The 13,502-nt window shown below is 55.5% G+C and overlaps 1 protein-coding gene across 25 annotated transcripts in view; it reads left to right on the top strand.

The window, feature by feature from the left end:
- Window positions 1–13,502, top strand: part of CRTC1 (CREB regulated transcription coactivator 1) — an 87,982-nt gene that overhangs the window by 49,358 nt on the left and 25,122 nt on the right. For 14 of the 25 annotated variants that reach the window (XR_014836619.1, XR_014836621.1, XR_014836622.1 and 11 more), the window contains exons 2-7: window positions 5,063–5,179; window positions 6,359–6,406; window positions 7,936–8,073; window positions 9,127–9,188; window positions 10,782–10,876; window positions 13,363–13,448. Coding sequence is in view for 19 of the 25 variants with exons in the window: in XM_085010123.1 (XP_084866249.1) it covers window positions 5,063–5,179; window positions 6,359–6,406; window positions 7,936–8,073; window positions 9,127–9,188; window positions 10,782–10,876; window positions 13,363–13,448 (546 nt within the window). In the remaining 6 variants the exon portion in view is untranslated. The remainder of the gene's footprint in view (window positions 1–5,062; window positions 5,180–6,358; window positions 6,407–7,935; window positions 8,074–9,126; window positions 9,189–10,781; window positions 10,877–13,362; window positions 13,449–13,502) is intronic. The other 11 variants (XM_085010124.1, XM_085010122.1, XM_085010125.1 and 8 more) reach the window with 1 other exon arrangement.

Raw genomic sequence — 13,502 nt, 5'->3', positions numbered from 1 at the left:
AGCTCAGCCTTTAGCACGGCTGCTCCCCTTCATCTCATTACAAGACTGGCCAGTTGCCATGGTGGTTGCTGATGGGCCTGACTAAGGCCGGCTCCTTCTAGAGAGTGAGGCCTGAGAAGAGGTTGGCAGGTGGGGGTGTTGCTGCAACCTCTGGGGGTCCCAGAGGATTTGGGGCTGCCTCGGAAAAGTGACTGTGTCTGCCATGTTTTGTCTTTCCAAGGCCACTGGCCCCTGTTTGTCCCCTGGCCTCATGGTCCCCACTCCTTCTAGCCCCTTGGATGCTGCCAAGATGAGGGGGGCGTGCCCAGCAGGGATGCAGACACAGAGGCTGGGGACGCATGCTGCACTGGGCAGCACTCTCTCTGTTGGGGGGGGGCGGTGTCCCACAAGCAAAGTGGTTAGGGGAGGCCAGAGAAGCTACCCATTTACACAGCGTTCTGCAGGGGAGTGGGCATAGGGTGGGGATGGGGAGAAGAACTTTGCAAAGGTGGGGGACCCTGCTTGGAAATGAGGGGCCCAGGGCTAAGGCCTGAGGTGGCTTTTCACAATGAGAGTTGTGCTGGGCTCCCCCTTGACAGAGCCAGTGTGGTTGGGTTGATGCTCTGACTGTTCCCAGAGGGGCTGGTGTGCTCTGATCTGCAATGTGGTGGAGCCTCTGTGACACTCTGTGGTTCCAGCCATGTGCTGGTCCATAGGTTTGTGCAGGAGTCAAGTTCCAGTTTGATGCTTAAATCAACTGAGACCTGAGAAGGGCTCTGTGCCCCATGGCAGGGTGATGGGGCGCTGTCTGCAACATGGGGTGGGGAGATGCTGAGCAGAGGGTGGCTCAGGGCTCTGTTGTGCTCCTGGTCATCCATCGGCCTCAACCCTGAGACACCTCTGAACCCTAGGGTGTGGTGTCACTTGGTTGGTAGGTTCATCCCTGAGAGCAAGAGGGTTTAAGAGGCACAAACTGCACTGTTTTGGAAAGATTTGGGGCTTTGGGATGCTGGTGAGAAGTGAGGCCAGACATACAACAGGACTTTCCAGGGGTGTAGTGTGGCCACATGCAGTGCTGGCACCAGACATGTGTGACCAGCAGACTGTGAATCTCGGGTGCTCACCACCTGGTGGGGACAGGATGGGGACCGTGGAGAGGGTCATGAGTCAGGCATTTTGACAAATGTGATTAGGCAAACCTAGACGCATATGAAAAGGATCTGCGTCAGTCAGTAGTACTCTTACTGCTGTCATTTTCTCACTTTTTTTTTTTTTTCTTTTTTAGTCACCCTTCGGCACATGGAGTTCTGAGCCACTGTTGTGACCTATGCTGCAGCTGCAGCAATGCTGGCCCAATGTGCCAGGCGGGAATCTAACCTGCATCCTGGCTCTGCAGAGATGCTGTTGATCCGTTGTGCCACAATAAGAACTTCATGTCATTTTTTTTTTTTTTCTTTCTTTTTAGGGCCACACCTGCAGCATATGGAAGTTCCCAGGCTAGGGGTCAAATTGGAGGTATAGCCGCTGGTCTACGCCACAGTCATAACACCACCAAATCCAAGCCGCATCCATGACCTCCACCACAGCTTGCAGCAACCCTGGATCCTTAAACCACTGAGCAAGTCCAGGGATGGAACCCGCATCCTCATGGATACCAGTTGGGTTCTTAACCTGCTGAACCACAGTGGGAAGTCCAAACTCAGGATACTTTGAGGTCAGGTGGCCGGAGGGAATAAGGAATAGGGGGGGCAGAGAGCAGGGAGACCACAGCAAAAACATGGGTGATTCAGGCACCTGCCCACCCTCAGCCCAGGCCCTCAGAATCTGAAGTGGGGTTCACTGTCACTGTCAGGGAGCCTGGACTTGGACCCCAGGCTATCTACCCACAGGCCATAAGCAAGAGGGAACTTGCTTATGGCCTATGTGTAGATAGCCTGCAGCTCCCCTATGCCAGTGGGTAACTTCTAGCATCTAGCACATTATGGCCTTGTCTAGGCTACACTGTCCTGTCTGCTCCCTCCTCTGCCAAAACCCATGAAGACGGAGCAAGGTGAAGGGGAGGCCCAAGCCTCTTTAGGGTGTTGGGAGTTGTGTCAGTGTCCTCAGAGTTTCTGAATGGCCTCAAGTGGGACTCTCACCTGGCTTGTGAAAGTCAGCTTCTGAGGGTGGGAACAGTGGTGTTCATTGATTCATTGATTCATTCATTCATTCACTCACTGGTGTCCATACCCTCCTTGGTTCTACCAGCAGATGCTGCTGAGTATTAGGCCCTAGCTCAGATGCCATGCTTATTATGGTGAGGTTGGGGACAGGGCAGGATGGGAAGTGCCATCAAGGGGGCACAGAGTGAGGACTGGTGGGTGGACAGATGTGTGGGGGACTATGGCTTGACAGCAGAAGGAGGCATGAGCTTCCGTGTCCAGCAGCTTGTAAGACCCTGCCCAGTGTTGTCACTCTGTTGCCCTCCTTGTGGTCCCTCTGAGGCAGCATGTCTGTGAGTGGAGTCCAGGCTGGCACTTCCTGGCCCTAGGACCCTACTGCTGGGGTTTTGTGGCTAGGCCTGGGGTGGCAGTGAGCACCTGCAAAGTTAGGGGGTACCCTAAGACTTACTACCTCCACATTTGACACCCCTTGCAGAATTTGAGGGTTCCTAAGACCACATTCAGCTCGATAGTTCACTAGAAGGACTTAGAAGTCACTGAAAACTCTTGACACAGAGTCACTGGTTATCCCTTCTCCGTGGAGTCACACGGGCAGTACTTGCTTCTCCCAGGACCAGCACCTAGGGATGCTCTCCTAGCCTTGGTGTCCAGGGTTTTTGCTGGGGTTCACCATGCAGATTCAGCTGACTGCCAGCTCCAGCCCCCGCAGAGGGCGAGCTGGTAACACACTGGCCTGAGACCCCACTCTCAATCACACTGTTGGCATAGATACCCCGTTTGAGCCAAGGCCCCAGGCAAACAAAGACTAGGCAAGACTCTCCTAGAGCTTTCTAGGAGTTGGGGGCAAAGGTCAAACTGCCTTGGGCCAGGTTAACTCTTTCCTCCACAGCCCTGCATGCAACCAAGGATGAGCCTGGGGTCCGCCTAAGGAAGATTGGGGCCCCATGCTGGTCCCCTCCAGAGGCTGTGCCACAAAGCCTGGCATTCCTGTAGCAAAGTGGGTGGTGGTGGGGGAATCACAGGAAAGATAGGCTCTGACAGAGATGGAGCCTGGGAGGGCCAGGGTTGCAGTAGCACACAAGCTGTGATCATGCTGTCAGTCCCCAGTCCAGGCTCCCTCTGGCCTGGAACATGGCAACCGTACAGAGAGATGGATGCCAGGGTTTCCAGAGCTGACAGTTTAGCCTGTGACAGAAATGTGTGTGGGAGTTCTCTGGTGGCTCAATGGGTTAAGGATCTGATGTTGTTATTGCTGTGGCTCGGGTCACTGCTGTGGCACAGGTCTGATCCCTAGCCTGGGAACGTCCCATGTGCCACCAGCGTGACAAAACAACAACAACAACAACAACAAACAAACACATGTGGTGCGATCACTTCCTGTATCATATGCCTGGTGTTTGCACAAATACTTTCCTGGATAAGCTATTCTAGGGAGGGGAAAACCGAGTCCCAGAGAGGGCTCTAGCCCTCTAGGGCCACATGGTACTTGAGAGGCGGACACAGTGCAGGTTCCTGCCACATGGCTCAGGCACCAGAAGGGCATAGGGGTGGGTCTCGAGTCCAAGGCATCCTGTGCCCAGGCTGTCCCCTCCCTCCTCCCCCGCCCTCCTGGCTGGGAACCGGCCTATTTCATCTCATATGACTGGAGAGAGGGACATGGCGGGGTGTTCACGGTGAGCCTCTCCAGCCATTGGAGACAGACCCTGGGCCAGGCCCCGCAGACGCCTGAGAACCGCCCGTGCAGGAACGGAGCAAGGTCAGTTTCCCTCCCAGCTCCACTGCAGTTCTCAGGAAACAGCTGTTTACCTGGGTGAGGTACTTGGCCGGGCAAGCAGCCAGTTCCTGAGCTTCACTTCCCCCTCCGGTGTCCGAGGCCCCCCAGGAAGCCAGGGCTGGCGTGGGAGAGTGGGGCGGCGTGGGCGGCCAGCGAACGGAGTGCTGCCAGGAGCTGTTTGTGAGGGAACGTGAGCCGGCCTTGTTGTGTATACAGTGTCGACCCTAGCAACCGCCCCAGCCGGCCTGAGTGGACACCCACCCCTCCCTGAGTGCCCAGCTACTGCCCCTCAAGCACAGCGCCCGCGTCCCAGGGCAGCTTGACAGGCCTTGTGGGCCTGTGGCCCCGAGGACCAAGGGTGGTGTCAGGTCGGTCAGGAGCATCTGCCATTTTTGACAAAGAGGAATCACTACTCTGGTGAGAAGAGGCTCTGAGACAGCCGTGGCCGGTCAGGGAGCCCCAGGCTCCTGGTTCTGAGGCCTGACCCAGCGGGACATATCCCCTGGCAAGTGAAGGTCGAGGATTGTGCAGGGATGTGGCCCGCCCAGATGAAGGCTCTCCCATGGGTGAAGTTAGCGGGATGGGCAGGGGAGCCTGAGGGTTTGGGCAAGACCCCTTAGAGCCAAGGTGGGGTCTGGCAGAATTGGTCAGTCGGTGTGCACTGCCTGAGGAATGGTACATGCTGCACTTTGAAAGCCAGCGCTGCACTTCTGAGCTGGCCCCTCTGATTAAGGCCATTGGAAAGACAATTTCTCCCGCGTCCAGGCGTAAATTCGCAGCCTCTGGCCCGAGCCCCAGGAACGCAGCCTTTGGCGTGATAAGAAATGGCTCCCTCGGGTGGGTGAGGGGCCTCCTGCACAGGTTCCAGGTCTGCTTGATACTCTTGCTTATTCACAAACTGTCCGAGTCAGCCAGCAAAGCTCCCTCAAGTTCCTGGAGACAGCACCCCCAGGGCAAGTTTCCCAGCCCAGGGAGGGCCACCTGGGGCATCTTAGGTTTCTCATTGTGCTGCCTTTGGTGGAAAGACTTGTGGCTCCTGCAAGAATCTGAATCATGAGGGGGACCCACGTCCTCTGTGACTGGTGCCACTGACCCCACAGCTTGGGGCCCTCTGCCCCCGCCATAGCTGCTGGCTTCTCTCTTGCAGCTCCAGCTCCAAAAGTCCCAGTACCTGCAGCTGGGCCCAAGCCGTGGCCAGTACTACGGCGGGTCCCTGCCCAACGTGAACCAGATTGGGAGCGGCACTGTGGATCTGCCCTTCCAGGTGAGCCCCCATTTCTCCCCCATCCCACCTCCCACCTGGGGCGTGTTGCAGTCTGGGTCCCATCCTGGCCACAGAGCAAGTGAGCGAGCATGACAGCCTGTGAACAGCTGGGGTCACCAGACGATTGCCGCCACCGCCTACTTCTTTGCTTCCCCTGGGATGGCCTGGCTAGGCCCCACCCGGATCCGCACCCACCCCCCCCGCCCCCATCCCATCCCCTGTCAGCAGACCCCGCAGCAAGGCTGAGGTCTGGCTGTGAGTGTTTCGGCAGCCGCTACACCTGTTGGCCGGCTGTGCGGCAGCGGGAACCGCTCAGGGCCTCTGGGGCTTGGCTCCGTCCTGCTTCACTAATCCGCAAGCCCAGCAATTCTCAGAAGGAGGCCCCGCGGCCTGACCCCACTTGTCTGCAAACGTTTCTTGGCAGAGACCCACACAGTGCAGCTCCCGCAGGCCGCATAGCTGCCGAGGACGTCCTTATCATAAATAAGAAGAGATAAGGCCCACTGCCCCGGCCAGTGCAGGGCCAGCCTTTTCCTCCAGGCCATGTTCTCCGAGCCTGGTCTGCAGGTAGAAATGGGGGCCAGCTGAGCCCAGGAGCTGGGCCACCACCAGTACGATGTCTGTGCTCTGCAGGAACAGGTCCACTGGACAGCCACACACCTGTCCTGTTGCTGGGACAGAGCCCCAGAAATAGCAACATCCGTTACCGTGTTGACAGGCCAGGTGGAGCTGGGTCAGTTCCACAGGGAGCTCAGTCCCCCACCCACCCACCCCAATCACTTCCCAGCTCGTACTCCTCCTACACTGCTACTAGGATGTGGCAGGGCACCAGCCAGGCTGGCTCGGGGTCCTGCCTGCTCAGCTCTGAATCCCCTGGGTCCCTTGGCGCACAGCCCTCCCCAGGTGGCCTCCTCGTCAGAGCAGAGGCCTGAGGCTGTCATGCCGATCCTGGTCTGCTCCCGAGGCCTGACCTCTTTGTCAGGGCCCTTCCTGGTGGGGCCTTTCTCCTCTCCTCCCTGGCTTTCCCCTTCCTCTGTTTCCCCATTCCCTCCCTGCTCAAGGAAGCTGGGCCCTGCCTTGGGCCCCTGTCCGAGGGTGCACGGGGTCCTATTGGGCTTCCCACTGGGGGGCCGGGTGAGGCAGGAGTGTCTCAAAGTCTCGGTTCTTTGCATTTTTCAGCCCAGCGGATTTCTGGGGGAGGCTCTGGCAGCGGCTCCTGTCTCTCTGGTAAATGAGCCCCTGGGCTGAGGCCACGGCATCCCCGGCACGTGCACGGGCGCTGGGCATCCCTGTGGCCCAGCAGGAGAGTTGACCTGTCTGCCAAATGGAAACATATCTACTCTGCACCCCCTCTGTCTGGGGAAGTGCACGTGGTTGTGTCAGGAGACCCCTGCCCTGGAGATCCGAGCATGCACACCAGCGCTGCATGGTTCGTTCCTGTGACACACACACACATGCGTGTGCGAGGATCCCAGACTTGACCTGGCGAGCAGGGCTGTGGCTGGGCCCGAGCTTCTTTCTGCCTCTGGCTCTGCTTCCGCCACCTCAGTTTCTCCTCTGGGCTTCCAGGCATCTCTGGGAGGTGATGAATGACCCCTGTCCTCTTGGTGTCTGTGCCTGGACGGCGAGGTTCCTACCCTCCCTCAGTCTCCCCTGTCTCCCAGACCCACAGCTTTTGGAGGCAAAATCATGGAAAGACCCAAGCTGCCAGGGTCAGAGAGAGACAGGGGTCCCCAGATGCCAAGGAGAGCAGCCAGCCCTGAATGCTAGCTGAATTGTTCGGATGGGTGGGGGAAAACAGTGAGCCAGCCAGTGGCAGTCTTCCGGAGGAAATTGCCTTTTGCCTGGCCGCCCAGAGAAGACAGGAGGGCCTAAGGGCCAGATGGCCGGGTAGGGGGACCAGCTGCACCCAGAGCTAGCTAAAGCTGTCAGTCTTGCCCCATTCAGATGGTGAGGGACCCCATGGTGCCAGGGCAGGCGGAGAGCAGGCTCCCAGGGGCCCCAGGAACATGGAGCCAGGAGTGGGAGCAGAGTCTGGTCAGGGGCTTCATGCCATTCCCAGGTGCTGGAAGGGAGCCCGTCCAGCCAAGCCCTGGGCTAGGGCTCCAGAAAGCGCCTGCACTTGGCTCTCGGTGGTGCTGGGACAAGGCCATGGGGGAGGGCAAGAGGGGCCGAGTCTCAATCAAGACCAGCCCCAGGCTCAACAGGGAGCCTCCAGGGAGCCAGCTCTTGGCCAGGTGGGCCCCTTGACGTCCTGGGCTGGAAGCCCTGGGGCTGTCTCTTGGCAGGCCCCTCCAGGGATGACGTAGGTGGGGAGAGAGGAGGCCGGCCAGGCCCAGAGAGAGAGGGCGGAGGTCTGACTGCACCTGGCAAGCCTTGCGGGGGTGCTCCGGCCGTTTGCATCCCTGGCACCTCAGCCGGCACCGGGCCCCGAGCTTGCGCCGCTCTGCCTGGCCCGTGCATGCCGGCTGCACTGCACTCCTGCTGCCCTGGTGCCTGGGACCCCTGGCTCGCTGCCACCCCCACAGTGTTCTGAGGGCAGGGGCTGCAGGAGGGAAAGAAGCTCATCTGGAGTAGCCAAGGGTATCTCAGGGACTGGGTGGGGAGGGGATGGTGGGGGGTACCCTGAGGTCAGATCCTGAGGGCAGAACTGGGGTCAGGTCTTGGCCACAGCTGATAACCATGGTTTGGATTCCTCTCTTTTTTCTATCTTTTCCTCTCCTCCCTCTCCACATTGGTCTCCTCCCTGCTCCCAGACACCCTTCCAGTCCTCGGGCCTGGACACCAGCCGAACTACCCGGCATCATGGGCTAGTGGACAGAGTGTACCGGGAGCGTGGCCGGCTCGGCTCCCCACATCGCCGGCCCCTGTCAGTGGATAAACACGGAAGGCAGATATCCTTTTCCCAGGGGATGTGGGCTGGGGTGGGGGTGGGTAGGGACTGCTTCATCCAGCTGATGGAGTTGCTTGCTGCCAGCCAGCTCTGGAATGGAATCAGGGCCACTTAAATTTTCCAGGGCTGTCGGGCAGCACTAAGAGGGAGCGTAGTTACATGGAAACCCCTGAGGACTTCCTGGAGGAGGCAGCTGAGGAACCTCAGCCAGGTGAGGGCTAAGGAAGCACAGGGAACAATGGCACAGTAGTGGCCACTGAACCACATTGTGCTCAGATGCCTGGCTGGGACCCTGGAAAGCTGTGAGCAGGGCACCCCCTCATCAGGGCCATGGTGGTGGACCCCTCTGGGGACTGTATGGAGGGCAGCTGAGCCCAGGCAGCAGGACTGAGGGGAATCTGAGCCAAACCCAGACTGAGGGGAATCTGAGGGGAATCTGAGCCAAACCCAGACAGATCAGAGGGAGGCTTGATCTGAGGACACAAAATTTGCCTTTGCACCTCAGCCAAGCAGAGACATTGTCAGAAATCCCGCACCCCTCCCCCGACTTGGCTGCCCTTGGCCAGCCAAGTTCCCCCACCACTAGAATCTGAGTGGCTGCTTCTGGGGTCCCTGGCTCCCTAGAACAGAGAAGCTTATTTTCTCCTGGTTTGCATTTCCAAGGGCTGGGGGAGCCTGACCGGCTGGGCCCCAGACCAAGCCCTCGGGCCCTGAGAGCTGTCCGGTCAGCCCAGAATTAAGAGTCAAGACCGGGGTCAGTTGAACTAGACTCTCCACAGCCCCTCCCCCACCACGGGCCCCCGTTTCATGGCTGAGGCCCTTCTTGGAAGGGGTGCAGCCCGCACGTGCACTTGTGGGGGGTGAGTGCTGAGTGCTAGGTGGAAGGGCTGTACCCTGGAGGCTGCTTGCAGCCAGGCAGGAAAGGCCTCCGCCCCGAGGCCCCAGCTGTTTGCAGGCTCCCAGCAGCCTGGCTACTCCGGCTGGCCAGTGCAGGGTTCCTCGTGCTCAGGGCAGGGCCTGAACTGACAGCACTGACCTCTTAACTCATGCTCACTCAGACAGCTGCCCATACGGGACCGTGTACCTCTCACCACCTGCGGACACCAGCTGGAGAAGGTCAGTGACCCAGAGCCAACCCCTAGCCCTCTCATTGGAAACAAAATTGTGCTTTCATCCTGGTCGTGCTTGGGAAACTGATACGCAGTCACTGAAAAAATGACAAAACTAAGAAGCATCCAGAAGTTTCTAGAAATCAGTTCTATCCCTGTAACAATGAAGTCACAGTTTAGGGGTCTTCCAGGAATTTTTTTTCTCCTCTATTTATGATCTTTTTTTCTTTTTTAAACAAAATTGGGATTGTATGGAATATTCAGTATTGTGGCTTGCCTTTTTTCATTTTGTGCTCTATTATGATTGGTTTCCCACAGTCTTAACAGCCATAGACAATATGATTGGAAAAGTATTATATATTTATTACTAGAAGATTAGGAAAATACATAAAAAGATAAAAATCCATAGTGCCATCATCTAAAAAGATCTAAAATAATGACAATAGTGTAGTTAATATAAATACCTATGGTGACGCAGGTGACAGTTGCACACCAGTGTGAATGTACTTAGTGACATGGAATTGTACACTTAAAAATTATTATAAAGGCAAATTTTATATTCCATTTATTTTACCACACATATGCAAAAGAGTATACATGGGTGATTTCAGTAAACAAAGGCTAAAATAAGCAGGCTGTTAAAAAATACGTGTGTGTATTAAACTACATAAAATATATAATTCAATAACATATATAAATACCCTTGAAGCCCATATTCATATATCAGGTCCCATTTCAACTGTCATGACGTACCTTAACTGATGTAAGACACACAGAGCTTTGTGGATTGTGTGCTGTTGTCCTCCTCATCTCATAAGAAAGAGCACAGAGAGCTTAGAACACTTGCTCATGGACACACAGCTGGTGGGGTACCAGGCTCTTCCTGGCTTCTTGCTGCTTAGCTAGCCCCAGGTTCAGAGGCGGCCTGGTACTTTATAACCTGTTCCTGTCCTTGAGCCAAATTTGCTCCTCATCACTCTCTGGGACGTCCCTGTTGAGTGCGTATGGCTTTTACTCTCATCCTCAAATTGGCTGTGCAGCTGGGCTTGCCCTTTGCATGTCTGCCCAGCTCCCTGTGGCTGCCCCTGGTTTCCTAGGCAGCTGAGGGGTTTTTCCGGGAACCTTCAGCCCGGGGGGTGGGAGAGGAGATTGTGTTACTGGTGCAGCGAGTGGAGCCTCTTCCAGGCTCCTGGCCTGGGCTGGATGGAGCAAGAACCCCCTGCTGGCCATTTGTTACCAGTAGGGGACTCCATGATGGGCTCGTACCCTCAAGGCTGGGCCACTGTGGGGCTGTCAGGCCCTCTCTCTGGAGAGTTTCAGTGGGGAAGCACCACCCTTTCCCTAAAGCTGAGAAGCCCATCAAACAGGCAGGGATGGGCAGGGGCTGGTTAGGAACAGAGGTTTTTGCAGCCATTGCAGCCTTGAAGACAAAAACTAGTCCCCTTACGGTTCTTTAGAGTTCTGCTGAGGTACAGACGCTCACAAAAACGACCCGTGACTGCCACCCTGTCCCATTGGGCATGTCCCAGAGAGAGCGGGGCCAGGACTATTCCTTCACCCTCTTTGGGGTCGAAGCTCACTGTCTCTCTTCTCTCCCCAGGACCAATTCTGACTCTGCCCTGCACCAGAGCACAATGACGCCCACCCAGCCAGAGCCCTTTACGGGTGGGTCCCAGGACACGCACCAGAAAAGAGGTATTAGCAGGGCACACGGGCATCTTTCCTAGGATCAAGCAAGTCTCGAGTGGGTGGCTGCTGTATTCCCAGAGGCCACAAACTCATGGGTGGACAGGCCTGAGAAGAAAAACTCAGTAGATGATGTCTTCCAAAGGGAAGGGTTTAGGGAAACGTTCAGAGATGACACTACTTGAGTTGGATTTTGAGGAGTGTGTAGGAGTTTTCTAGGCAGAGAGAGAGAGTCCCTGCAAACTCACATTGGCCTCTGTTCATGGATTGAAAGTATGGTCATGAAAGTATGGTCTGGAGGGCCTTACAGATTCCTTCAGATGTTGGGAGCAGCAGGCCCATGCAAAAGGTGTGTTTATCAGCTCATGACCAACAGTTAGGGCTAGATGTTTGGCTTCAGGTACGGTTTGATCCAGGCCTTGACACTGGATTGTTTCTCAGTTCTGATATGCCGAACCCTCTTGGGGTCTACAGCCCCTGAGCCCATTCTGGCTATGGTGGTGGAAAAGAAACTGTTTCCTAACTCTTGCCCAGAGCCTCCTTTCCAACTAGGTCATGCACACACCCCTGCAGCTGGGGCAGATCTGTGCCCAGTCCCCCAGTCCTTCTTTGGATCCAGGTATGGAGGCAGCATCCCTGAGACCTTCCAGGAAGGTACATGGCATCTTAAAAACTGGGGCATTGTCAGAGTTCCTGTCGTGGTGCAGCAGAAACGAATCCGACTAGGAACAATAGGTTGTGGGTTTGATCCCTGACCTCACTCAGTGGGTTAAGGATCCGGCGCTGCTGTGAGCTGTGATATGGGTCGCAGATGCAGCTCGGATCTGGCACTACTGTGGCTGTGGTATAGGCTGGCAGCTATAGCTCTGATTGGACCCCTAGCCTGGGAACCTCCATGTGCCATGGGTGCGGCTCTAAAAAGACAAAAGACAAAACAAAACACTGGGGCATGTCATCCAGAGAGGGGAGTGTGGTGCTATGAGGCCAGCTCAAGGAAATCCCACATGGGCCTGATCTTCTCCAAGACACTGAAACCAGAGAATTAATCATGTACACGAGAGGCCCAGAGGTTCTGCTGATAGAAGAAGGATGATCAATCAAAACTTCACCCCTTGGTGGGCAGGGGCTCTCCTCATGTGTTCTCCCTGAGATCCCAGCTCATGAGGCAGCAAAAGCAAGATGGCAGAAGGAGCTGTCTCTGTAATAAAAGCAGAGATTCCAGATGCCTAGGAGCGATGAGGGTGGACCTGGCGCTTCTCTCCTGTTCCTGATGCTGGGGGCAGTTCAGAGGGTGCTGGGGGACATGGGGCTTTTAGGGTGAGCCAGTGGGCATTGCCATCCCCAGAGGATTCTCTGTGACCATGGAAGGACCCCTGGCAACCCAGAGTCCAGTTGGCCTTGGGATAGGGGGAGGGAAATACATCACCTCTCCCTCTTCCTCTAGGAGGGGCCCAGGCAGTAACGAATCAGGGTTAGCCTGGCTGCCCTCCCATCTCCCAGTCTGAGTGGCAAGAAGAAGAAATGAACCCATCTGGCTATGTTCATAATGGCGCTATTGCAGGTGAAAAACTGAACTTCTAACAAGCGTAAAGAAATAGGGTCTCCTGCGGAAAATGTTTAATCTCACTCGAACTAAAAGGTTTAAGGAAAGGGGTCTTAAGGCATAGCTGTTTCCAGGGCCTCGAATAATGCCCCTCCAGTGCCTGAGACCTTCTCTCCCGTCCTTTCATCCTCTGGGGCTGGTTCAAGTTGCCGCCAACTCATGGGGCCATAGCTACCATGGGTGGGTCAATGTCAGCCCATGTTGAGCTACCCAGATGGGCCCAGCCTCTGAGTGTTGACCCAAGGCGGGGCCAGGTATCCACAGGCCTACAAGTGGGGCACTCCGGGCAAAGCAGCCACCCAGGGAGGCAGGAGAAATTCTTGGCTCTTTGCAGACTGAGGCCTCCAAGGCCAGAGTAGGGTATGTGAGAGGCAGAGTCGACACACAGTCCTTAGCTCCAGAACTTTCGCTTTTGCTCCTTTTTAAATCACAGATTCTCTGACCTTCTTTTTTCTTTACTTTTCTTTCTTTCTTCTTCTTTTTTTTTATTATTTTATAATGATTTTTATTTTTTCCATTATAGCTTGCCTACAGTGTTCTTTCGATTTTCTACTGTACATCAGGGTGACCTAGTCGCAGTTACATGTATACATTCTTTTTTCTCCCATTATCATGCTCTGTCGTGAGTGACTAGACATAGTTCCCAGTGCTCCATAGCAGGGTCTCATTGCTTATCCATTTCAAAGGCAATAGTTTGCATCCTTTTTTTTCTTTTTAATGAAACTCTTTTGTACTTTAGTGCAGTCCCCAGAAGTTACTGTTGGGTGGTTACATTCATATCACGGTCGTGACTCTGTATGTCAGGGAAGTGCCCTCCTGGTGCCGCCACACAGCTGCAAAGATTCCTTTTCTGCTTCTCCTTCTCCTCCAAACCCACCCCACCCCACCCCAGTCTTACTATTAACAGTCCCGGGAATGGAGGAGACCACATCGGAGACGGACAAGAACCTTTCTAAGCAAGCTTGGGACACCAAGAAGGTAAGAGCTTAAGGGATTGTTCAAAAGCTGTTTTCTTTTGTGATCTTTTTTTTT

Source organism: Sus scrofa, chromosome 2 (assembly GCF_054392235.1).
Source record: "Sus scrofa isolate SSC_HxYL_T2T_F1_AM1 chromosome 2, Sscrofa_HxYL_maternal_Yorkshire_Landrace_v2.0, whole genome shotgun sequence".
NCBI classification, from domain to species: Eukaryota; Metazoa; Chordata; class Mammalia; order Artiodactyla; family Suidae; genus Sus; species Sus scrofa.
The sequence above is the reverse complement of the archived record's forward strand: the minus strand, read 5'-3'. Positions and strand labels throughout refer to the sequence as shown.